Source organism: Betta splendens, chromosome 10 (assembly GCF_900634795.4).
Source record: "Betta splendens chromosome 10, fBetSpl5.4, whole genome shotgun sequence".
Lineage (NCBI taxonomy): Eukaryota > Metazoa > Chordata > Actinopteri > Anabantiformes > Osphronemidae > Betta > Betta splendens.
This window is the reverse complement of record NC_040890.2, coordinates 3060737-3087355: the sequence shown is the minus strand read 5'-3', so window position 1 is coordinate 3087355 and position 26619 is coordinate 3060737. Positions and strand designations below refer to the sequence as shown.

At 44.5% G+C, this 26619-nt stretch overlaps 1 protein-coding gene and 1 long non-coding RNA gene across 3 annotated transcripts; one reads left to right on the top strand and one right to left on the bottom strand.

Annotated features, from left to right (window-relative positions):
- Positions 1-164: 164 nt before the first annotated feature.
- LOC121202552 (uncharacterized) lies at positions 165-26176 on the top strand. Its single transcript, XR_005898262.2, has 5 exons — positions 165-1027; positions 25582-25634; positions 25712-25825; positions 25905-25949; positions 26036-26176. It is a non-coding gene; the product is annotated as an uncharacterized LOC121202552 (long non-coding RNA).
- On the bottom strand, positions 3242-13918 carry LOC129604721 (uncharacterized). 2 transcript variants are annotated; one of them, XM_055512342.1, is made up of 4 exons: positions 11377-13918; positions 10440-10627; positions 9751-10222; positions 3242-5631 (listed from the first exon to the last, which is right to left on the bottom strand). In XM_055512342.1, exons 3-4 carry the CDS (start codon positions 9812-9814, stop codon positions 4220-4222), a joined length of 1476 nt encoding a protein of 491 aa, XP_055368317.1. In that variant the 5' UTR covers positions 9815-10222; positions 10440-10627; positions 11377-13918; the 3' UTR covers positions 3242-4219. The 2 variants fall into 2 exon arrangements, with proteins under 2 accessions (XP_055368317.1, XP_055368318.1); XM_055512343.1 differs by lacking the exons at positions 10440-10627; positions 11377-13918 and having other exon boundaries at positions 9751-10431.
- Positions 26177-26619: the final 443 nt, after the last annotated feature.

The following is a 26619-nucleotide window of genomic DNA, read 5'->3' as shown; positions in this document are numbered from 1 at the left end:
CTTACGAGCACCAGCTCAGTCCAGCCACTTGTGTAGCCAGTGAGATAGCAAAGGTTTTCAGACCACTACAGTGGCTAAGTACAGGGACACTAGTACTCCAGTGCACAGGAAAGCATCCAGAGCAAACTTGATTTACTCCCCCCCCCATGCACTGACGACAGGGAAGCCCCCACTCTGGGGAGGGAAACCCAACCTGAGAGCCAGAGTGACAGTGGCAGGTTAAGCCCCCTGTTGGAGGGGAAAGCACCTCGTCTCAAACGCAGGAAGCAGCCTCGGGTTCACCCACGTTACAGCGACCAGTGGGACGACACAAGCTCAAGTGACTCTGATAGTGCTTATCCTTCCCAAAACTTAATTTTGCGCCTACGCCAGCTTGAATCCCTAGCCAAGGACATTGAGTGCTTTGATAGCCATGATTCCACCACAGACCAAGCCTGCGTCAAGCACATCCACATACCAAAAGGGGGAAGCAGTCCCAGCTCCCAAAGGCGAGGGTAGACTAGTTCAAGCCACAACATGATATGTATAAAGAGAACTAGTCCGCATCCATTGTAGGTCCCAAAATCTTATCAGTAACCTGGTAGAAATAGCTGGATCTCTGGATGGGGAGTACTCCACATACTCACGTCAGTACTCCCCGCGGCGATGGAGGAGGAACTTAGACGTCAGCCATACTGATTGGACCAAACAATAGGACGGGCGTGACCAAAAACACTGTTATAAAAAGCCGCCGTGACCGAAGACTCGTCCCTTGTTCTCTTCGACCCTCTCCCTTCTCTTCTTGCCTTCGAGATCACTGCAGACCTTTCTTCTCTCCGTCCACCTAGAGCTTCTCTCTGCACCGGCACGCCTGGAGCCTCCACCGCAGCCAGCAGCTGAACTAACAGAAACGTCGTCACAGAGAACGGGCCTGATCACCCATCTACTTCCAGCCACCTGGTTAGGAAACCGCCAGCTTAACCGCCTCACCCGCCGCCGCATCAGCTGATCACGACGCGATCACCACTACGCATACCAGGATTAAGCAGTAAGGCAGAGGCATTCTTCTAAATCTGAGCAGAGTAGAATTCTTAGGGGATCAGTAATTGTTTTATTGTTGTTTTTTTCTTTTCCGGAACACGCGATCTGATCACTGTATTTCCGCGATCACGTTACTGTAAGGCTGTTAGAGATCTGCGTGAATCTAAAAGGTGCACGTTGAAGTGCTGTAATTTGTGATTGTGCTAGCTTAAGTGCTTTATTGTGGTACTGTGCGGTGCTCTGTTTCTGCTGCGACCACGCCAAGTGCAGGTTTCAACCACTGCACGCTTCCGCGATCATGTGACTATATCACCGAATATAGCCCCACGTGTTTGTGACCGCAAGCCTTATTCACGCTAGTCCCACTTCACGCTCCCTTACACGCTCCTTTCCCCGTGAGCGCTAGACACGTGCGCTCCATTCAAAGGGCTCACTGGCACACACACGCAGCTGTGCCACCTCACCACGCCCCTAAAGGGGGCACGCTCTCCTTCTTTCTTTCTCCTCTCTCTCTCTCTCTCTCTCTCTCTCTCTGTCTCTCTCTCTCTCTCTCTCTCTCTCTCTCACACACAGAGACACACACACACACACACACACACACCTCTTATCTCAGGTAACGCGCATACACATACAGTACGTCCAGACGAACACACCATAAGATTAAGTTGTGATTTGCTGAGTTATTCAAGATAGTGTTGACATTAGAGTTAATATTAATTGTTTAATGAAGCGTTCATAATTTAATTGGTCGTTGTCTGTGATAATTTGTATATGGTTTTACAGCACTAGTGAATTGAGTCGGCTATGGTACGGAGTTCACCCTTCAACTAACTTGAATACAATTGAGACTGTATTGGCTATTCCAAATTGGTTTGGAATAGTACCACCTGGTCTTTTTGAGACCAGGTGGCATGCTGAAGGGGATGCGGACAGCACCCCACGAAGTAGAATACCAGCTTTACTTCCTTGTAAGGGGGAAAGACGCTCAGAAGACGCAAACCTCACAAAGGGAAATACCAGACCATGCTCATAGTAATACTGACTTTAAAAATACAACATCCACAGTTAAAAGTCCTGGAACAGCATGTGAAGGGTTCTCAGTCGAAGATGCTGCTTCCCTTGCTCCTGACCACTCTGACGTACCTCTACACACACCAGCATGGTGTGCAGCATCTCTTCTCTCTCTGTTCTTCTTGTGCTAACCCTTTTAGGCTTAGCAAAGGGGGAGCTACTACTGCTACATGACAATGCGTCTGAGCTACTCACCACTGAAAAAGGCCAACACCCACTAGCGTGCGCTGGCCATGGTTACACTAGCTGTTCATAAAGGCATAATAGAACCACGGAGTAACCACCACTACACATATGTAAAATCTAATGCATATGAGTTTACACTGACCACTAGTTTTTCAGAAACATATTAGCTGGGAAATCCACGCACTGATGACTGCAGAGGAGAAGGGATGATAACCATACAGGTAACATGCACGAAAACTATATGTCAGGAAGCAGATGCAGGTGAGCCCATGACAGTGTCAGAAGCTTTTCAATTATTCCAATTAATACATGGGAGAGAAAAACGTTCTTTAGAAAAATTAAAAACGTCCAAATGGGATACTAATCTATTTGAACAGTGGCTAAAATATTCGGCTGAAGCAATGTTCAACGCAAAAGGAGGAAAAAAGCAAGACTGTATTGCTTGCTATAATGCAAACAAGATACCCCAAATTAAACCACTGCCAGGAAGTGAAATAGGAAGCTGTCCTGATTTGTCAGTATGTTTTGCACACTGTGCATTACACATGGCAGGAGATTTGCAGCAATGGAGCGATGTACTAGCAGTTTGCCCATCTAGATATACTCAAGAGTTTGACATAACAACCATAGTACTTCCAATTGGAAGAAAACCTGATTCCATGGCCTTTCCTATCAATATAGTACGGGGGGAGGAATTGGAGCAGATAACAGGCAGAAGAACACCAGAGATGAACGACGCGTCAGGATTGGTGAAATGCCGCAAGGAAATAGGGTACCCAGGAACAGCATCAAGTAATGTGATAGCCACCATCAAAATGTGCACCACCAGCCCAAAAGCTTGCATGAAATGCGCCCAAGTAGTTTCAAACGGAGCACATGTAATATTGACCATTGACCATTATCAGAAGATATAGTATCTGGCATACTGTGGTGGAAATTTTCCATAAAGAAGCAGATGAGAGAGTTGTCCTTTTGTGCGATTTATTGAAATAATAAAGAAAATAAAAATAATAGGGAAAGCAAATAAAAAGCATGGATGTTGATCGTGCACATCAACAAGCCAAAAACCAGCTGGGGAGATCAGTGCACACACCACGAAGGCGTGATGCAAAGAGCCCACGATCCTCAAGTTGCTTCTGCCTTTTAACCTTTCTCCCGGGACCTGGTGGAATCTCCTTATCACACTGTGGGTGAAAATGTTTATATTACACAGGGAATACCCAAGGTTACAGCCTCGGGTTTGGTGAGGCATCAGATAGAAAGGAGTCAGAGCCCAGGGGTAAAAGGCAGACACAGGCCATAAACAATCGGTCACCTTGAGAGGGAGATAGATTGTCTGTCTGAGAATGTTCAGTTCTGGGTCTAATCAACAAGTACAAAATGCATGGTCACTATACAGAGTCAGAAATGAACACAAAAAACATTAAAGTACAATTTTTCCATTACATTTCCCCCCTTTTGATTACACATTAATCAAACATTAAAAGAATAAAAATTTTCAATCGTGGCATTCATTTTGTAGTAATGAAGGATTCTCTAAAAATTATTCGTTAAATGTATATATAACCATGATTTTTCAAAATTCTCATCAGGACCAGTGGACACATGTGCTGTACAAGACAGGTCAGATGCGTCTCTAAAGGTCGTGTTTTGTGGGGAAACAAGCTGTCGAGCAGCCTGTATGAGGGCCTCAGTTACAGCCTCTCCCTTCAGTAGCCACTGATAAGAGTAGAGCAGCGGCTCTGAGCTGAAATTAACACAAACAAAAAAAAAATTATTTACATTGTCCGTGGTTGTGACCTGCACTCCCTCCGGAGTGGAAATCAGTGAAATACCTGAACTACACATAGGAGATGTAGGAGATCTCTTCCTAATAGATTAACTGGGCATAAGTTTGAAAGCAAAAATGAATGTTTGAGTGTCTGAGTGGCTCCTCCTCTAGTCAGTCTGAAGAGAGTGCCCGGGAGGGTGGAACCTGACGTAGCCGGGGGCAGTACTTCTTCCAGTGTCCCATCTCGCCGCAGATGTGGGCGTTTCCTGGATCTCCAGATGCGCCTCCTGCGTCTCTGTTGGGCCAATTCCGTCTGAAGTCTCTTCCTCTTCCTCGCCCGCGAACCCTGTGTGCTCCTCTGTTGTTGTTATGGCTTGCAGAGAACATCTCCAAGGATGGCAGATACAGTTCGCTCTGTTGTTTTTCCTTCTTCGCCATCTTCTTCTGCTGGAGAGTGTCATAAGCATGGCGTGCGTATCTTGTGAGATCAGACAGACGCGCTTCTTCTTTCCATCCGATGTATGACTGCTTCACGGCGTCAAAAACTTCAAGGAGTAAGCCTTTCATCACCAGTTCACACAGGTGACTCTCGTATGTTGAACAGATGAGTCCTCCCACTCCTTCAGGGGGAGGATGAACTCCTCCGTGAGTGTTGTATGCAGTGGTGAGGCAGTGAACAAAGTCATCAACTGATTTCTCTGGTTGTTGTTTGCATGTAGTGACTTTAATCATACAGACTCTGTCGGGGAACGCAGTTTCGAGGTGGGCAACAAGCGTCCTCAGGGCGGTATCGAATCCATCATTTAGGTTGTTTGTCCAGTCTTTGTGTTTGAGAGCAAGTGTCACATCAGGCAATTGTCTAGCCAGCTTTTGGTATTCACAAGGTGCAAGACGTTTGGCCAGGATGCGACGAATCTCAGCTCCAGTGGGTCTGTACTCCTGGCAGAAGGCCAGAAGGTTGGCACCGAATGTCTTTCCCGATACAGTGATGTTTGGAAGAGTGTGAGCAAAGTCAGCTATGTCAGCGCTAGTCCATGGTCTGCGCACTAACATGCTTCCTTCAGGGCCGGCCACTTCCACCATGGGCAAGCTGATTTCTGGAGCTACTGGTGTGTTGCTCCTCAGGGTACGAACGCTGGTAGTTGCAGAGGCAGCACTCGTAGTGGCAGTTGGTGCATGGGCACAGTTTGTGGCAGTGGATGATGTAGGAATGAAGGCAATAGGCGAGTTGGCCCAGAACGCCTGTGCCTCCATTCCAGGAGCTGGTGTGGCATTTTGGCTGTCCTTCACATACTCTGACTGCTCTGCACCCAATGTTGCAGCTCCTGATGACAGAGGTTGGCCAGGCTGTAGGTGTGGGCCAGGCTGCTGCAGTGGTGCAGGCTGTTGGTGTGGGGCAGGCTGTTGATGTGATGCAGGCAGTTGCTGTTGGTCAGGCTGTTGTCGTTGATCAGGCTGTTGCTGTTGGTCAGGCTGTTGCTGTTGGTCAGGCTGTTGCTGTTGGTCAGGCTGTCCACCCTGCCAGGCCCTCCTGCTGACGTAGAAGGAGTCCAGGTCGGGATTCACCTTCACCGCGCTCAGCTCTGAAAAATGATACAAAGCAGAAACAGTGGGAGCGCTCTGTTTTTCATCATGGTGTGTGTGTGTATGTGTGTATAGTGGCAGTGTGCAAGCTTCCACAGAGTTGTTATCTTTTCTGCCAGCTACGTCACCACTAAAGGTAAAAGTTGCAAAACAAGCTAATAACACTCAAGCATCCTTTCCTTTCATTAAACGTCCTGCTAATTTACACTGTTATCTAAGTGTTTTCTCCGCTAGCGTAGCTCCTAGCTTAGTTTCCTGCTATGGCTTCCCCCTTTTCCTCTCCCTCTTGCTCTGTTAGGTGCTTGGTATGTCTTATGTTTAGCTTATCCTCTGCCTCCTTTAGTGATGGTTATGGTATCTGTAATAGGTGTACGCTAGTTGCAGGGTTGGAGGCGAGATTGTTAGACTTAGAAAACACTTTAGAAAACAGGCCAGCTAGCCACGTCCCTTTAGCCAAACAGATTTTCCCCACTCAGCGACACACCCGCTGAGAAACCCACTCTGGTCACTGGTGACTCCATAGTCCGAAACGTGAAGTTAGAGAATCCAGCGGTCATAGTTAAGTGTTTGCCTGGTGCCAGATCAGGGGACATTGAGTCTTATCTTAAGCTCCTGTCTAAGCATAAACGTAAGTACGTTAAGATCGTAATACACGCAGGAGCTAATGACGCCCGATTACGCCAATCGGAAGTCACTAAAACTAACATTGAGTCGGTGTGTTCATTCGCCAAAACAATGTCGGACTCCGTAGTTTTCTCTGGACCCCTCCCCAATGTGACCAGCGATGACATGTATAGCCGGCTGTCATCGCTTAGCCTCCCCACTCCGTGACAACTCAGAGTGGAGCCCAGGACGCAGAGTCACAGTCTTACACGCCTCTCTGCATGTTCTCTACAGCCGCCACCCACTCCTAGTCTTAGTTATCGCATAGAGACTGTGTCTGCTTCTCGACCACCTAAACTATACAAGTCACAAACAAATCAAAGAGGAGTGACTTACCAGAATTTAATAAACATCAAAACAGTTCCTCTTACGGAACAAAGTAACAGTAAGCTAATAAAGTGTGGTTTATTAAATATCAGATCTCTCTCATCTAAATCCTTTTTAATAAATGACTTGATAAGTGACCATCACATAAATCTGTTCTGTCTCACTGAAACCTGGCTGCAGCAGGATGAATATGTTACTTTAAATGAGTCGACTCCAATGAGTCACATCAACTATCATGTTCCAAGAAGTACAGGTAGAGGTGGAGGAGTAGCAGCAATTTATAAATCAGATTTATTAATTACACCTAAACCTAAACATAGTTATAACTCATTTGAGAGCCTCACTCTGAGCCTTTCTCACCCAGACTCTAAAACTCAGAAGCCATTTGTGTTTTGTATTGTTTACCGTCCTCCTGCTCCATATTCGGAGTTCTTAACTGAATTCTCTAAATTCTTATCTGACTTAGTTCTTAGAACAGATAAAGTCATTGTAGTGGGAGACTTTAACATTCATGTAGATGTTGACAGCAACTGTCTCAGCGCTGCTTTTAACTCCTTAATAGACATTATTGGTTTTACACAGCAGGTAAATGAACCCACTCATCGTTTTAACCACACCCTCGATCTTGTCCTGACATATGGGGTTGAAATTGATAATTTAATAGTTCTTCCCCAAAACCCTCTGTTATCCGACCATTTCTTATTAACTTTTAAATTTAGCACAATTGACCCTACAATAGCTGGAAAGAAATGTTACTATAGCAGATGTTTATCTGACAACGCTGTTGCCAGATTCAAGCAGATGATTCCATCATCTTTTGCCTCAATGTCTTTTAGATACACAGAGAACAGTCCCCTTAATCCTTATGAACAGGTTGACTGTCTTGTAGATGATGCTGCAGCTTCTCTACGTACAATGTTAGACACAGTGGCTCCTCTGAAGAAGAAGACAGTGAATCACAGGAGGTTAGCTCCGTGGTATAACTCAGAGATCCGCAGCCTAAAGCAAAGGACTAGACAACTAGAAAGACAGTGGCGTTCCAATAAAATAAATGTAAACTGCATTGCATGGAAGGACAGTCTAATGAAATATAAAAAAGCACTTTGTGCTGCTAGAAAAACATACTATTCCTCCCTAATTGAGGAAAACAAAAACAACCCCAGGTTTCTTTTCAGCACTGTAGCCAGGCTGACAAAGAGTCATAGCAGTATTGAGTCTACTATCCCCTTAAATCTCGCAGCAATGACTTTATGAACTACTTTACTAATAAAATTATCATCATTAGAAAAAACATTCAGCAGCGACTTCTTCCAAATGACAGAAAGCACTGTCTAGATCCATCAACTTTAAATTTATTAAATCCTCTGTCTTACCTAGACAGCTTCTTCCCCATAAATCATATGGAGTTAACCTAAATAATCAACTCTTCCAAGTCGTCCACTTGTCTTTTAGATCCAATCCCAACCAGATTACTGAAGAAGTTCTACCTTTAATCAGCTCGTCCATATTAAATCAAATCAATCAATCTTTACAACTAGGCTATGTACCACAGGCTTTTAAGGTGGCTGTGGTCAAACCTCTATTGAAAAAACTAACCCTTGACCCTGGACAACTAGCCAACTATAGGCCCATTTCAAATTTACCCTTTATTTCCAAGATTCTGGAAAAAATCGTGGCTAAACAATTATCTGACCACCTGAGTGGGAATAACCTGTACAAAGATTTTCAGTCAGGATTTAGAAAACATCATAGCACAGAACCAGCGCTGGTTAGAGTCACTAATGATCTTCTATTAGCTTCGGACAATGGTCTAGTTTCTGTCCTTGTCCTGTTAGATCTTAGTGCTGCATGTGATACAATTGATCATAACATTCTATTACAGACACTAGAACATAGAATCGGGATTAATGGAACAGCATTGGGATGGTTTAAATCCTATTTGTTGAACAGATTCCAGTTTGTTCATGTTAATGATGAATTCTCCACATGCACAAGGATTAGCTATGGAGTACCACAGGGTTCTGTGCTGGGTCCAATTCTGTTTAGCCTATACATGTCTCCTCTAGGTGAGATTATTAGAAAGCATTCTATTAATTTTCATTTTCACGCAGATGATACTCAGCTATATATGTCTTTGAAACCAAATGAAACAGATCAACTAGTCAAAATACAGGGTTGTTTAAAAGACATCAAATCCTGGATGTCCCAAAACTTCCTTCAACTAAACTCAGATAAAACCGAGATTCTTATTGTTGGGCGTAAAAATCTGAGAGAGACACTATTGAGTCAGATAGCCACCCTGGATGGCATAACATTAGCTTCAGATTCTACTGTGAGGAACCTTGGTGTCATCTTTGACCAGGATCTCTCTTTTACATCATACATTACATACATTAAACAAATCTCCAGAACCGCCTACTTCCATCTTAGAAATATAGTTAAAATCAGAAGCATCCTCTCTCAGAGCGATGCAGAGAAACTGATCCATGCATTTGTTACCTCTAGGCTGGACTACTGTAACTCCTTGCTCATACAGTAGGATGTCCTAACAGCTCCTTAAAAAGCCTACAGCTTATTCAAAATGCTGCAGCCAGAGTTCTGACAGGACTTAGAAAGAGAGATCACATTTCTCCTACATTAGCTTCTCTGCACTGGCTGCCTGTAAAATGTAGGATAGAATTTAAAATTCTCCTACTCACCTACAAAGTACTCAATGATAAAGCTCCTTCTTATCTTAAAGACCTTATAGTTCCTTATGCTCCCAGCAGAACACTTCATTCTTAGAGCGCTGGGCTACTTGTGGTTCCTAGAGTGTTTAAATGTAGAATAGGGGGCAGAGCTTTTAGCTACCAAGCTCCTCTCCTCTGGAACAAGCTCCCTCTTCAGGTTCGAGAAGCTGACACACTCGCTACCTTTAAGATTAGGCTTAAAACCTTCCTTTTTGATAAAGCTTATAGTTAGAGATGGTTCAGGTCACTGGCAATTATTGTTAGTCACAGGAACCATCTCTTAGTTAAGCTGCAATAGACATAGACTGCTGGGGGACTTAATTTATACACTGAGCTCCTCTGTTTCCTTCTACCTCCTCTGTCCAATAACCTCCCATCATTGTCCCATGTTTAACTAACCTTGTCTCTTTCTCTCCAGTAGTTGTGCTTCTCTCCCTCCCCCCTTGGTCCCTGGTCCAACCATCCTGCCTGTGCTCTGTTGTTGCTTGTTGTTGCTTGTTGCTGTTGCTGTGCTTTTCTCTCTCTCTATCCTCTCAACTCAACCGGTCGAGGCAGATGGCCGCCCACATCCAATCTGGTTCTGCTGGAGGTTTCTTCCTCGTTAGAGAGGGAGTTTTTCCTCTTCACTGTTGCTGTCAAATTAAATGCTTGCTGTATGTGGGATTTGTTGGGTTTAGTTGTGTGAGGTTTTAAACCTTACTTTGTAAAGTGCCTTGAAATAACTTTGTTGTGATTTGGCGGTATATAAATAAAATTGAATTGAATTGAACTGAATAACCTGCGGATTAAGAAAGACTACTGTAGACATGGACACAAACCAATGTGTGATGTATTGAAAATGAACTAAGTGATAAGTTTCTGTATGATGAGGCTGTGAAGAATAAAGGTACAAATGGTTAAGAGTAGAGCATGAGAGATCATATAAAAAATAATTCTGAAATAAGTAATTGAACAAATCCAAAAGGTACAAATTAAAATAATTCTAATATTATTCAATAATGCTGAATAATGTCTATAAACATAAACAAACATAATAAACATACTATTATAAATTAATACAACTAGTAGAGACAGGAAGAGTACACTACCTGTGTATCGTGTTCTGCCTCCAGCATTGTTCTGTTATTGTTGCTGTGTGGTAAAACTACGCCGCCTAGTGGTGTTTTGGAAGAACCATCACGCGACCAGGTTGAAGAAACCATACGGTCGTCATAGGAGTCGAAGATCGGGTGTGTCTTCGGTCACTACTTGGCAACGGCGCAACGAGCCACAAAATCTGTAAGCCGATAGGAGTGGTTTCTTTGCAACGTGTTTGTGTGTCCGTAATAATATGAGAGTGAGCTAATGAAACGCTACACGTCAGAGCCTCATGTTGGCTATTAGCTTAAACGGTTACGTGTAGCATACGAAAAAAATGCTGATTTGTGTGTATTATGCTAGTCCACACATGGAAGCTTGGCCAAGGGCAGAAGATGTCATCAAAATGTAGTAGCATTCTGACGAGAACGATTAGAGAAAGGACTAATTAGGTCTGTAAAGACTGAAAAGTCAGGAAGGTTTCTTGGTTATTTTAGAAGTACTGGGCATTTAGAACCCAGTACTACACCTAAAGTGTTAGGCACGTAGGCTTGAGACATAAAGGTGTAAAGCTGCTCTGAGAGAGAACAATGTCGGAAAATTCTATATAAAAAAACAAGGTAACTGGTACTTAGAAAAACTCCTTAGAATGTTAAACCTAAAGTTCTGTGTAGCTTTATGAGCCAAAGATGTGTATTCTTGGTTTTTCACTTAGCATAGTTGAAGACTAGATGGTAGTAACCTGAGCACATCTACATATTATGCATGTTTACTTATAATAGATACACTTCTCCACACAAATATATAAATATATATGTATATAGACAACACCACTATGCTGTAAACAAATCCTGGTTTTGTACTGGAGTGTTTTTTTGTGTTTTTTTAGTTTTGTGTTGATATGTTACCTTGGAAATTCGTAGAGTTATATACACACTTTATTCTCACCCTCCGCGTGTGGTCTCATCCACTTTCCAAGCTTGGGTCCTCTACCAGAAGCCAGGGAGCTTGAGGGTTCTGCGCAGTATCCTTGCTGTTCCTAGGACTGCACTTTTCTGGACTGAGATGTCAGATGTTTTTCCAGGGATCTGTTGTAGCCACTTCTCCAGTTTGGGGGTCACTGCCCCCAGTGCTCCGATCACCACAGGCACCACTGTGGCCTTCACCTTCCAAGCCTTCTCCAGTTCTTCTCTGAGCCCTTGGTATTTCTTTAGTTTCTCATGTTCCTTTTTCCTGATGTTGCCATCGCTTGGTATTGCCACATCCACCACTACGGCTTTCCTCTGCTCTTTGTCCTCCACCACAATGTCTGGTTGGTTCGCCATTACCATTCTGTCTGTCTGTATCTGGAAGTCCCACAGGATCTTGGCTCGCTCGTTCTCTACCACCTTGGAAGGTGTTTCCCACTTTGACCTTGGGTTTTCCAGTCCATACTCTGCGCAGATGTTCCTGTATACTATGTCAGCCACTTGGTTATGGCGTTCCATGTATGCTTTCCCTGCCAGCATCTTACACCCTGCAGTTATGTGCTGGACCGTCTCAGGGGCCTCTTTGCACAGTCTACACCTTGGGTCTTGTGTGGTGTGGTAGATCTGGGCCTCTATGGCTCTGGTGCTCAGGGTCTGCTCCTATGCAGCCAGGATGAGTGCCTCTGTGCTGTCCTTCAGCCCAGCCCTTTCAAGCCATTGGTAGGATTTGTTGAAATCAGCCACTTCGGTTATGTTCCGGTGGTACATCCTGTGCAAGGGCTTGTCCTCCCATGATGGTCCCTCATCCAGCATCTCATCCTCTGTTCTCCACTGCCTGAGACATTCACTCAGCATGTCATCTGTCTTCGCCTTATCCTTGATGTACTTATGGATCTTGGATTTTTCATCCTGGATAGTGGCTCTCACGCTCACTAGTCCTCGGCCTCCTTCTTTGCGGCTAGCGTACAGTCTCAGGGTGCTGGATTTGGGGTGGAACCCTCCATGCATGGTGAGGAGCTTTCGTGTCTTAACATCTGTGGTCTGTATCTCTTCCTTTGGCCACCTTATTATTCCCGCAGGGTATCTGATCACTGGCAGGGCGTAGCTGTTTATTGCCTGGGATTTGTTCTTGCCATTGAGCTGGCTTCTTAGGACTTGCCTTACTCGTTGGAGGTATTTGCCGGCTGTTGCCGCATTCCTTGTTGCCTGTTCAAGGTTGCCATTCACCTGTGGTATTCCAAGGTACTTGTAACTGTCCTCAATGTCTGCTATTGTTCCTTCTGGGAGTGAGACCCCTTCTGTGTGGATAACCTTGCCTCTCTTTGTCACCATCCTCCCACATTTCTTGAGTACGAATGACATCCCAATGTCCGAGCTGTAGATCCTGGTGGTGTGGATCAGTGAGTCGATGTCTCGCTCATTCTTGGCGTACAGCTTGATGTCATCCATGTAGAGGAGGTGACTTATAGTGGCTCCGTTCCGGAGTCGGTATCTATAGCCAGTCTTGTTTATTATTTGGCTGAGGGGGTTCAGACCTATGCAGAACAGCAGTGGGGACAGTGTATCTCCTTGGTATATGCCGCATTTGATGGATACTTGGGCAAGTGGCTTCCCGTTGGCTTCAAGGGTGGTTCTCCACAACCTCATCGAGTTTGCAATGAAGGCCCTTAGAGTCCTATTGATGTTGTACAGCTCCAAGCATTCAATGATCCATGTGTGTGGCATTGAGTCATAGGCTTTCTTGTAGTCGATCCAGGCTGTGCACAGGTTGGTGTGTCGTATTCTGCAGTCTTAGGCGACTGTTCTGTCTACCAGGAGTTGGTGTTTGGCTCCTCTGGTATCCTTACCAATGCCCTTCTGTGCTTCGCTCATGTATTGACCCATGTGCCCACTTGTCTTAGCTGCGATGATGCCTGACATGAGCTTCCATGTTGTGGAGAGGCAGGTTATTGGCCGGTAGTTGGGTGGGACTGTACCCTTTTTTGAGGGATCCTTCATTATCAGGATTGTTCGCCCTTCGGTTAGCCATGCAGGGTGAGTCCCATCCCCTAGCAGCTGGTTCATTTGTGCTGCCAGGCGGTCATGGGTTGCAGTGAGCTTCTTTAGCCTGTAGGCGTGGATCATGTCAGGTCCAGTTTTTCATACCTGAGATTCTTTGTTGGATGTCTGCCACTGTGTGTGATAGTCACTGGGTTCTGTTCAGGGAGGTTGCTGTGGTCTTCCCTCAGATCCACCAGCCACTCCGCATGTTGTGTGACGCCTCCCTCTCCCATATACCTTTCCAGTACTGTTCAGTTTCCAGCCTTGGTGGGTCTGCTCTGCTGTTATTACCCTGCCATTTAGAGTACACTTTTGCAGGTTGTGTTGCAAACAGCTGGTTTATTCGTCTGGCTTCGTTGTCTCTGGTGTATCTCTTTAGGCGGCTGGCCAAGCCAAGGCTTGTAGCCTTTGCTTGGCAGTTTCGAGTGCTTCAGGTATGGTCATCTGTCTGTACCTCTTGGGCATCGGTCTTTTCATTGCACCTCTCTTGGCTCACTTCCCTCCGAGCTGCCTTGATTTTTGCCTCGTTTCCATGGTGGGTATCATTTCTCACGGCTCCCATGATTGCTCTTATATCCAAGCACCTCTAGGATCACTGATGCTGATGCGTATATCAGCTCATTGGTTTCTGTGATTGGGATCACTCTCAATGCTGCATTCACATCTTCCATGAGACTTTCTGATGGTACTTCACTTTCATAGCTGTTGTAGTTGGCTTCGGGGTTGCCTGTTCAATCTCGCCATGATCTTATCTTTCAGGTCAGTCGCTGACCTCAGCGTGTCTGTGCTCATTGGGGCTTCGTACCCAATTTCCGGTTGGGGAGATGGTGAAACCTCCCCTCTGACCTTGCGTCCTGGCTCCCCCTTGTCGTAGCATTTGTGTTGTACCTCGTCAATCTCAAGTTGTGATAGCAGTTGCCGTTGTGGATGTTGGAACACTGAGCTACTAGTAGCTTCGCTGTCAGTCTTGAATGTGGGTTTCTCCGTTTCCATTCGCCGCCCCTCTGACTAGGGTTACTTCAATTCAATTCAATTCAATTTTATTTATATAGCGCCAAATCACAACAAAGTTATTTCAAGGCACTTTACAAAGTAAGGTTTAAAACTTCACACAACTAAACCCAACAAATCCCACATACAGCAAGCATTTAATTTGACAGCAACAGTGGAGAGGAAAAACTCCCTCTCTAACGAGGAAGAAACCTCCAGCAGAACCAGACTGGATGTGGGCTGCCATCTGCCTCGACCGGTTGGGGTGAGAGGATAGAGAGATAGAAAAGCACAGCAACAGCAACAAGCAACAACAAGCAACAACAGAGCACAGGCAGGATGGTAGGACCAGGGACTGGATGCAGGCAGGATGGTTGGATCCGCAGCTGCCCATCACAGACATCAAACTTTGAGTCCAATGATACCTGTGGGTGAGGACAGAGAGGGAGAAAGAGTGGGGGTGGGGGGGAGAGAGGAGAGAAGCACAACTACTGGACAGAAAGAGACAAGGTTAGTTAAACATGGGACAATGATGGGAGGTTATGGGACAGAGGAGGTAGAAGGAAACAGAGGAGCTCAGTGTATAAATTAAGTCCCCCAGCAGTCTATGTCTATTGCAGCTTAACTAAGAGATGGTTCCTGTGACTAACAATAATTGCCAGTGACCTGAACCATCTCTAACTATAAGCTTTATCAAAAAGGAAGGTTTTAAGCCTAATCTTAAAGGTGGAGAGTGTGTCAGCTTCTCGAACCTGAAGAGGGAGCTGGTTCCAGAGGAGAGGAGCTTGGTAGCTAAAAGCTCTGCCCCCTGTTCTACATTTAAACACTCTAGGAACCGCAAGTAGCCCAGCGCTCTGAGAACGAAGTGTTCTGCTGGGAGCATAAGGAACTATAAGGTCTTTAAGATAAGAAGGAGCTTTATCATTGAGTACTTTGTATGTGAGTAGGAGAATTTTAAATTCTATCCTACATTTTACAGGCAGCCAGTGCAGAGAAGCTAATGTAGGAGAAATGTGATCTCTCTTTCTAAGTCCTGTCAGAACTCTGGCTGCAGCATTTTGAATGAGCTGTAGGCTTTTTTAAGGAGCTGTTAGGACATCCTATGAGTAAGGAGTTACAGTAGTCCAGCCTAGAGGTAACAAATGCATGGATCAGTTTCTCTGCATCACTCTGAGAGAGGATGCTTCTGATTTTAACTATATTTCTAAGGTGGAAGTAGGCGGTTCTGGAGATTTGTTTAATGTATGATGTAAAAGAGAGATCCTGGTCAAACATGACACCAAGGTTCCTCACAGTAGAATCTGAAGCTAATGTTATGCCATCCAGGGTGGCTATCTGACTCAATAGTGTCTCTCTCAGATTTTTAGGCCCAACAATAAGAATCTCGGTTTTATCTGAGTTTAGTTGAAGGAAGTTTTGGGACATCCAGGATTTGATGTCTTTTAAACAACCCTGAATTTTGACTAGTTGATCTGTTTCATTTGGTTCCAAGGACATGTATAGCTGAGTATCATCTGCGTAAAAATGAAAATTAATAGAATGCTTTCTAATAATCTCACCTAGAGGAGACATGTATAAGCTAAACAGAATTGGACCCAGCACAGAACCCTGTGGAACTCCATAGCTAATCCTTGTGCGTGTGGAGAATTTATCATTAACATGAACAAACTGGAATCTGTTCAACAAATAGGATTTAAACCATCCCAATGCTGTTCCATTAATCCTGATTCTATGTTCTAGTGTCTGTAATAGAATGTGATGATCAATTGTATCAAATGCAGCACTAAGATCTAACAGGACAAGGACAGAAACTAGACCATTGTCCGAAGCTAATAGAAGATCATTAGTGACTCTAACCAGAGCTGTTTCTGTGCTATGATGTTTTCTAAATCCTGACTGAAAATCTTCATACAGGTTATTCCCACTAAGGTGGTCAGATAATTGTTTAGCCACGATTTTTTCCAGAATCTTGGAAATAAAGGGTAAATTTGAAATGGGCCTATAGTTGGCTAGTTGTCCAGGGTCAAGGGTTGGTTTTTTCAATAGAGGTTTGACCACAGCCACCTTAAAAGCCTGTGGTACATAGCCTAGTTGTAAAGATTCGTTGATTTTATTTAATATGGATGAGCTGATTAAAGGTAGAACTTCTTTGAGTAATCTGGTTGGGATTGGATCTAAAAGACAAGTGGACGACTTGGAATAGTTAATTATTGAGGTTAACTCCATATGAGTTATGGGGGAGAAGCTGTCTAGGTAAGACAGAGGATTTAATAAATTTAAAGTTGATGGATCTAGACAGTGCTTTCTGTCATTTGGAAGAAGTCGCTGCTGAATGTTTTTTCTAATGATGATAATTTTATTAGTAAAGTAGTTCATAAAGTCATTGCTGCTGAGATTTAAGGGGATAGTAGACTCAATACAGCTATGACTCTTTGTCAGCCTGGCTACAGTGCTGAAAAGAAACCTGGGGTTGTTTTTGTTTTCCTCAATTAGGGAGGAATAATATGTTTTTCTAGCAGCACAAAGTGCTTTTTTATATTTCATTAGACTGTCCTTCCATGCAATGCAGTTTACATTTATTTTGTTGGAACGCCACTGTCTTTCTAGTTGTCTAGTCCTTTGCTTTAGACTGCAGATGTCTGAGTTATACCACGGAGCTAACCTCCTCTGATTCGCTGTCTTCTTCTTCAGAGGAGCCACTGTGTCTAACATTGTACGTAGAGAAGCTGCAGCATCATCTACAAGACAGTCAACCTGTTCATAAGGATTAAGGTGACTGTTCTCTGTGTATCTGCAAGACATTGAGGCAAAAGATGATGGAATCATCTGCTTGAATCTGGCAACAGCATTGTCAGATAAACATCTGCTATAGTAACATTTCTTTCCAGCTGTTATAGGGTCAGTTGTGCTAAATTCAAAAGTTAATAAGAAATGGTCAGATAACAGAGGGTTTTGGGGAAGAACTATTAAATTATCAATTTCAACTCCATATGTCAGGACAAGATCTAGGGTGTGGTTAAAACGATGAGTGGGTTCATTTACCTGCTGTGTAAAACCAATAGTGTCTATTAAGGAGTTAAAAGCAGTGCTGAGACAGTTGCTGTCAACATCTACATGAATGTTAAAGTCTCCCACTACAATGACTTTATCTGTGCTAAGAACTAAGTCAGATAACAATTCAGAGAATTCAGTTAAGAACTCAGAATATGGAGCAGGAGGACGGTAAACAATACAAAACACAACTGGTTTCTGAGTTTTAGAGTCTGGGTGAGAAAGGCTCAGAGTGAGGCTCTCAAATGAGTTATAACTATGTTTAGGTTTAGGAGTAATTAATAAATCTGATTTATAAATTGCTGCTACTCCTCTACCTCTACCTGTACTTCTTGGAACATGATAGTTGATGTGACTCATTGGAGTCGACTCATTTAAAGTAACATATTCATCCTGCTCCAGCCAGGTTTCAGTGAGACAGAACAGATCTATGTGATGGTCACTTATCAAGTCATTTATTAAAAAGGATTTAGATGAGAGAGATCTGATATTTAATAAACCACACTTTATTAGCTTACTATTACTTTGTTCCGTAAGAGGAACTGTTTTGATGTTTATTAAATTCTGGTAAGTCACTCCTCTTTGATTTGTTTGTGACTTGTATAGTTTAGGTGGTCGAGAAGCAGACACAGTCTCTATGCGATAACTAAGACTAAGAGTGGGTCGCGGCTGTAGAGAACATGCAGAGAGGCGTGTAAGACTGCGACTCTGCGTCCTGGGCTCCACTCTGAGTTGTCAAGCAGTGGGGGGACTAAACAACATGGCCATGTTACTAGAGAGCAGAGAGGCTCCGTTCAACGTGGGATGGACGCCGTCTCTTCTAATCACCCCAGGTTTTTCTACTTGAGTAGTAGCATTCCAACAGTTCTCTGTTCTCGCATCTTAGCCATTTCTTTCTTGTTCCAGTAGCCCACTCGCCAAGGTGCTCTGTTTCCCCAACACCTGACGCAGACCTTGTCAGAGTCTGAGCCGGTATCTCATGTGGCTCATCATTATGAGTAGGCTTGAAGGGTCTTGCTCACTGGATGCTTATTTTCCCTAACGGTGATTCGAACCGGGGACCACCCGTATACAAGTCCTGCGACTTTATCGATTGAGCTAAATATATATATAACCGATTGTTTAAGCAAACAATCGGTGCAAAATAAATAAGTAGGAATGTACCTTAGGCTGACACAGAAAGCCTACGAGTCAATGCCACACTCATGGATCACTGAATGCTTGGAGCTGTACAACATCAACAGAACTCTAAGGGCCTTCATTGCAAACTCGATAAGGTTGTGGAGAACCACCCTTGAAGCCAACGGGAAGCCACTTGCCCAAGTATCCATCAAATGCGGCATATACCAAGGAGATACACTGTCCCCACTGCTGTTCTGCATAGGTCTGAACCCCCTCAGCCAAATAATAAACAAGACTGGCTATAGATACCGACTCCGGAACGGAGCCACCATAAGTCACCTCCTCTACATGGATGACATCAAGCTGTATGCCAAGAGTGAGCGAGACATCGAGTCGCTGATCCACACCACCATGATCTAAAACTCGGACATTGGGATGTCATTCGGGCTTGAGAAATGCGGGAGGATGGTGACAAAGAGAGACAAGGTAATTCACACAGAAGGGGTCTCACTCCCAGAAGGAACAATAGCAGACATTGAGGACAATTACAAGTACCTTGGAATACCACAGGAGAACGTCAACCTTGATTAGGCAACAAGGAATGCGGCAACAGCCAAATACCTCCAACGAGTAAACAGCTACACCCTGCCAGTGATCAGATACCCTGCGGGAATATTAAGGTGGCCAAAGGAAGAGATACAGACCACAGATGTTAAGACACGAAAGCTCCTCACCATGCATGGAGGGGCTTCCACCCCAAATCCAGCACCCTGAGACTATACGCTAGCCGCAAGGAAGAAGGCCGAGGACTAGTGAGTGTGAAAACCACTATCCGGGATGAAACATCCAAGATCCATAAATACATCAAGGTATCAAGGCCCCGACAGATGACGTGCTGAGTGAATGTCTCAGGCAGTGGAGAACAGAGGATGAGATGCTGGACGAGGGACCATCATGGGAGGACAAGCCCTTACATGGGATGTACCACCGGAACATAACTGAAGTGGCTGATCTCAACAAATCCTACCAATGGCTTGAAAGGGCCAGGCTGAAGGACAGCACAGAGGCACTCATCCTGGCCGCACAGGAGCAGGCCCTGAGCACCAGAGCCATAGAGGACCAGATCTACCACACCAGACAAGATCCAAGGTGTAGACTGTTCAAAGAGGCCCCTGACCAGCACATAACAATAAGCCGTAGTGGTGGATGTGGCAATACCAAGCGATGGCAACATCAGGAAAAAGGAACATGAGAAACTAGAGAAATACCAAGGGCTCAGAGAAGAACTGGAGAAGGCTTGGAAGGTTAAGGCCACAGTGGTGCCTGTGGTGATCGGAGCACTGGGGGCAGGGACCCCCAAACTGGAGGAGTGGCTACAACAGAGACCTGGAAAAACATCCGACATCTCAGTCCAGAAAAGTGCAGTCCTAGGAACAGCAAGGATACTGCGCAGAACCCTCAAGCTCCCTGGCCTCTGGTAGAGGACCCGAGCTTGGAAAGTGGATTAGACCACCCACGTAGGGTGAGAAGGGAGTTTTTTTTATACATAGAGAGAGAGAGAGAGAGAGAGAGAGAGAGAGAGAGAGAGAGAGAGAGGGAGTACACAAACCTCATGAGTGTCTTTGTCACGGCGATCAAGGCAGCAGATCCACGAGACAGATCTTAGATACTGAAGGTGTTTAATAGTTTCGTGGTTAGGCAGGCAAAGATCGGTACACAGTGCTGGCAGCAAGGTACAGGTGAGGATCAGGCAGTTGGCGATCAGAGACAGGCTTACAGCGGTACACGGTCAGAGGCAAGGCAGGAGACAAAGTCAGGATAACAATGGTCATACACGGTGCAAGGTAATACGAAATTGCTGGAATGCTGGCTGAGACAATGCAGACAATCTGGCAACTGGACAGGACATGTGCTGGTGCTTAAATGCGGGAAAGTAATTGCTGATACAGATGGAGCGGTTCATTTTCGCTGATTTCAGTCGACTGTCAGTCACCTTTCTGACGCTGATCACACACTTATCACACCCTCATCAGCCGACTGTCAGCAGCCCTCCTCCTTGGTCTGTTTGGGGAAGGTGTTAAAAATGTTAATGAGGCCACCCCCATTTTAGCACCAAAGACGCAATTCCAGGGTAAAACCAAAAGGTGGAGCTTTAGTATCTGACCTGTAGAGTTAGGTTCAAACAGCAAGTATAGGCACAGTTCTGAGAACAGGACATAGATCTGATAACGTCAGTTCTACACTGTTTGCTAGGGCAGACAGACAAACAGACAGACAGACAATTGTCTGTCTAAACAGTCAACTAAAAAGTTGAGAAAACTCGAAAAGTTGACTTCATTTCAGAATTGAATGTTGCACTAACTTTTCTTTAATCATAGACAAGCATCGGCAGCTCACGCTGCCACAGCTGCCAAACTACCTTCTGGAGGTTTATCAGTTACTGGCTGTATTAGGTTGAATTGGACTTCACAAAAGTACCTAATGAAATTATTAAATTGTCATTCTATATATTATTCTTATTCACTTGAATGTAGTGTGTGTCAGTCTGCCTGCTTCAGGAGCTGTTTTAAATTAAAAAAAGAACATTTCAATGTTCTAATCAAGCTTAGATGAACATAACAATAGAGAGCCTCTTTTCAGACAGAACGGCCAATCCACAGCACTAGTTAGACTGGTTTCACACCACCCCTTTCTCCCCAAAGCACCAGGGTCCTGCAGTGCTGTTACCTGATGTAACCGGATACATTTGTGAACTACCTTATCCATCCATCACTTATAAGAGCCTAGTGGTTAAAGCACACAACTTCTCAACCACAGTTTTTAAATAAACAGTTTTTGTTAGTTGGTGGTTTAAAATAAGAAACTTTTATATCCTAAAGCCAAAGACTTAACACTTTCTTTTTAACAAGTTTTATTTACAGATTTTATAAACGTCCAGATTATATCTATTTCTTATATACTCCTCTTGTAAAAGCAAACCTGTCTATCACAATACGGCATTCAGCCTAATACATGCTGCTTGTTAAACTGCTGGACAGACCAAAAAAAAAAAGAAGAGGCGGGTTGGAGCAGATGGCAGAATTGTCAGGAAGTCTGACAGGAAAGGTGTACAAGACAGTGGTGAGACCAGCTCTGCTTTATGTGTTAGAGACGGTAGCAGTGAGAAAGCGACAAGAAGCTAAGATGGAGGCAGCAGAGATGAAGATGTTGAGGTTCTTCATAGGAGTGATGAGGTTGGACAGAATCAGGAATGTGTTCATCAGAGGGACAGCTCACGTTCCCTGTATTAGCAACAAAGTCAGAGAGGCCAAACTGAGATGGTTTGGACATGTGCAGAGGAGGGGTAGTGTTCCCTTGGCAGAAAAACAGACCTAAAGCCTGATGTTTCCACCCCCATGCTTCACAGTGGGTATGGTGTTCTTTGGATGCAATTCAGCTTTCTTTCTCCTCCAAAGCCCAACGAGTTGAATTTTTGCCAAAAATTTCTATTTTGGTCTCATCTGACCACATGACATTCTCCTAGTCCTCCTCTGGATCATCCACATGGTCACAGGAAAACCTCAGATGGGCCCGGACATGTACTGGCTTAAGCAGGGAGACACATCTGGCACTGCAGGATTTGAGTCCCTGTCGGCGTGGTGTGTTACTGATCCCAGCTCTCTGCAGGTCGTTCACTAGGTCTCCCCGTGTGGTTTTGGAATTTTTGCCTACCGTTTTTGTGTTCATTTTGATCTTTGTGGAGCCCCACATTGAAAGAGATTATCAGTGGTCAGTGGTCTTTCTTCACACCAAGTTACGTTGCGTATTGCAGATTTAGTCTTCCCAGCCTCTTGCAGGTGGACAATTTTGTTTCTGATGTACTTTGACAGCTCTTTCGTCTAGACCACAGGTGCCATTAATACATGTAACAAGTGGGGGACAGAGAAGTCTCTTAAAAAAGAAGTGACAGATCTGTGAGAGAAATCTTGCTTGGTTGTTGGTGACCAAATACTTATTTTCTACCATAATTTAAATAAATTCTTTAAAATCCAGACAAGGTGATTTTATGGATTTATTTTTCTTATCATGTCTCTCATAGTTGAGGTATACATATAAGGACTTTAGCAAGCACTAAAGTTGATCAAACGAGGCCACACAGTTAGATGGGCTTTTTTTCTTAAAAATATACAGTACTTGCATCCTTTATACTGTACCTGACTCATTTCAGTGTATATGTCGTTATTATCAGTCATGTAATTGGTTCATGTACTGTATTGTTTACTATTCACATACTGTGTTAAGGAGAAATAGGAACAGTTTTCATTTTTCAGTTTTTTCTGAAGTGTACAATTTCTTTCATGGAAAACCTGACAACTGTTTCCATCATCTGCCTCTTTCTGTCAATCATTCATTTTAGCTTTGTCAAATGTCAGTGAGTGCAGGCCGCAGGCTATTACTGGCATTCACCACCAACTTGAACACACACACACACACACACACACACACACACACACACACACACACACACACACACACACACACACACACACACACACACACACAAACACAAATACATAAACACACACAGCTACTGTACATTTCTAAACCCATGTGGACAAATGCTGTGGCACCTCCAGGAGTGTGGAGATGGTTTACTTTCTGATTGATACTGACAGTCTAATACAAATTTGACATTATTTGATGCATTACCTTACCTCCTTGTCACTCTCTCACACATATAATTCAAAATATAAATTATTGGTAGGAGAACACAAAAACAAAACAACTGGTAGACCCATAAATGCTTCAGGAATAATGAAAAAAATTAATGATGTCAGAGATTATATACCCCACTTTCGATCAACTCTGTTTTTGACAGCTCTAGGTCAAAGGTCACTTGATCTTTTTACTCTTGATCTTTAGCCCCGAGTGTCAAAGGTCACTTGATCTTTTCACTGTTGATCTTTAACCCCAGGGGTCAGAGTGCACTTGATCTTTAACCCCAGAGTCAGAGGTCCGCCGAACTTTAATCCACCGTGTTAAAGGGCGATGTGATCATCAGAACGCTGTTATGTATGCAGATATTTTATATATATGAGCCACCGGTGCTTTCTGTGTATCCTCCTTTAGGCTGTGCTCTCTGTATCACTGGGGTCTCGCATTCCTCTGCGTGTGTATTTGAGTTCACAGGCCTGCGGTGGCCTGGTATCCTTCTACAGTCCTCCTTCCCCTGTCTGGATTTATGTGTCAAGTCGGCCCTGTGTTGTTTTAGAAATAGCAGATTTTGAAACAATTGCATTTGTGGTATTAGAGTGCGCTGCTGGTGTACAACAACAACATCTGCAACTTGCAAAGCACATACCCTTGCATCGTTGATAGTCCTCCACGTTGTTGGGCAGAGGAGTCCTCTTGGTCTGCAGTCATATGGCATTTTTGGCACACACACACACACACACACACACACACACACACACACACACACACACACACACACACACACACACACACACACTGGTCTGCGTCTGCCTTTTACCCCCGCGGTCTCTGGCTCTTTCCTATATGATCCCTCAACAGACTCAAAGTCATAAACCTGATTAGGCGTCAAGTGGGCCTGTGTTGTTTTAGAAAGAGCAGATTTTGAAACACTTGCATATGCAGTATTAGAGTGTGCTGCTGGTGTACAACAGCAACATCTGCAACATGTATGCAATGCAACACACACACACACGCGCTGTAATAGGGGGAATCATTCAACTCGACTCAACAAACAACCTCTCACCCCCCTTAAGGTTCTGTCGCACATTAAGCGCCTGCATTTAATGTTGTGTTTGACTGACCAATTGTTTATGGTCCGTGTCTGCCTTTTACCCCCGGTCTCTGGCTCTTTCCTTATATGATCGTTCAACAGACTCAAAGTCATAAACCAGACTAGGCATCAAGTGGGCCTGCGTTGTTTTAGAAAGAACAGATTTTGAAACAGGGATCTTGCATATGTAGTATTAGAGTGCGCTGCTGGTGTACAACGACAACATCTGCAGCATGTATGCAATGCAACACACACACACGAACATCACACACACACACACACACACACACACACACACACACACACACACACACACACACACACACACGCGCTGTAATAGGGGGGAAATCATTCAACTCAACTCAACAAACAAACACCCACCCCCCTTAAGGTTCTGTCGCACATTAAGCGCCGACATTTAATGTTGTGTTTGATCAGCCGATTATTTATGGTCAGCGTCTGCTTTTTACCCTATCTGATCCCACAACCCCTAAAGTCATAAAGTTAATGTATCACGTCTTTGAAACTCTGTGTCCCATCCCTTCTGATAGCATGGCACCCCCGCATGCAGGAGTGAGAGTGTAAACATCTTCACCCCCGGTGCAATAAGGCGATTCCACCAGGCGCCGGGAGAACGGTTAAAAAACACAGCGTTATAATACCGATCGAAGCATGATTATACAAAAATACCGCTTTAACCCGTTACACCGCAGGAGTGTTCGGGGGGAGCCCTCCTTGGAAATATTATGTTGTAACACTATGTTGATTTGTTATGCGAAACAAGAGGTGTGAGGGCGTCCCCAGGGGTCATTCAAGAGTCACACACTAGGCAACACAACAGGCTAATCTGTAACATAATATAATGACGATGATACGAATTACCGTTTTAACATCGCAGGATTATCCTGAGGAATCCTCAATATAAAAAGTGCAGAGGTGTTAACGAGGGATAGGGCCTTAGCAGGAGGGGGGTCGGGGTGTTGTAAAACCATTTGATCAGTTTCTGGGTGACTTTTATAGAGAAACCTGGTATAAATGTAGGCAGAGTTGAAGTGTCAGAATCAACCCGAACCCAGGCCTTCACGCTAGATCTTCGTCGGACGTTGAAGTAGCGGTATGATTCGAGGTAAAGCTCTGGCGACTCTCATTTCTTTGACTCTCCTGAAAATATGCGCTAACAAATTTCGTCCGCGTTAGCTCCTGCATCTCACGCCGCCCGCGGGGCTGTCTGCCAGAGAGCGCTAGACTCCGTAAGTATGACTTCTTTTGCAAAATCAACCATTATTAGACTGTAGAACGCATTGAAACAGTTTTCTTTTTATGGTAGATCGCCTTGCGCTACAGCGTCGCCAGAGCCGGCAATTCCAACTGCAGTATAGGCACCAGGCGGCTCAACAAGCATTCAACGCCTTCCCGACCGGAGAGGCCCTTAGATTCGTCGGTCAGTTATTACATAATATGAGTCGATCAACATTTGAGCGTGCTGACCATAACGGCTGTTTTATTTTTTCTGAAAAAAGACGCTGAGATCCATCAGCCGCCACGGACCGATCACAGTCTCGACGGTGAGTACGGATATTGTGAAGCATAATTATATAGTTTTTATCCCGCCGACTCTGTTGAAATAAACTCTCCTTTTTTATTCACACAGTATCAGACGACGCGCTTCTGGAGGTGTCACCAGACCCCGGAGAGATATTTACTGCCGGCGAGTGCGTCGTCAATGCGCCGCCACCCACCCCGGAGCCGCCGCAGCAGCCACAACAACAACAACAACAACAACAGCGAGAACCGCGGAGCCCCGAAGAGGAGTGTCTAATCGGTGAGCTGGAAGACGTGCTGTCCAGACAGCCGAGCGTGGAGCCTTCAACTTCTGAGAGCGGAGGAGGCGGTTCCGAGGATCGAGGCTGCTCTTCAATAGGGCCGTTGTGCACAGATTTGAGAGCGTCGTCTGGAATGTTATTGAGAGGAGTCTGATGATGAATGATTTGCTCCGCACGCTGATGTGAAAACTGTGCTGGAATGTCACTCATTTGAATATTAAACAACAAGATGGCTGATGAAAACTCTGATCTCAATGATTTACAAGCCGAATTAGAGGATGTGTTAACTTTGTTATCCAATGGCCAAAGAGGGTTTCGGGGTGTGAACATAACAACCGAGCATTTTGATCGGTTGGATGAATTGGTCAATGATTTGGTGACAAGAGTCGGAAGTGTGTCTCCGGTCTACTCC

Coding starts and splice junctions, on each gene's coding strand:
- LOC129604721 (XM_055512342.1), bottom strand. CDS start 9,814: ATGGTTGGACCAGGGACCAAGGGGGGAGGGAGAGAAGCACAACTACTG. Junction 5,632..9,750: donor ACTGGAGAGAAAGAGACAAG/GTTAGTTAAACA, acceptor ATCATTTTTCAG/AGCTGAGCGCGGTGAAGGTG.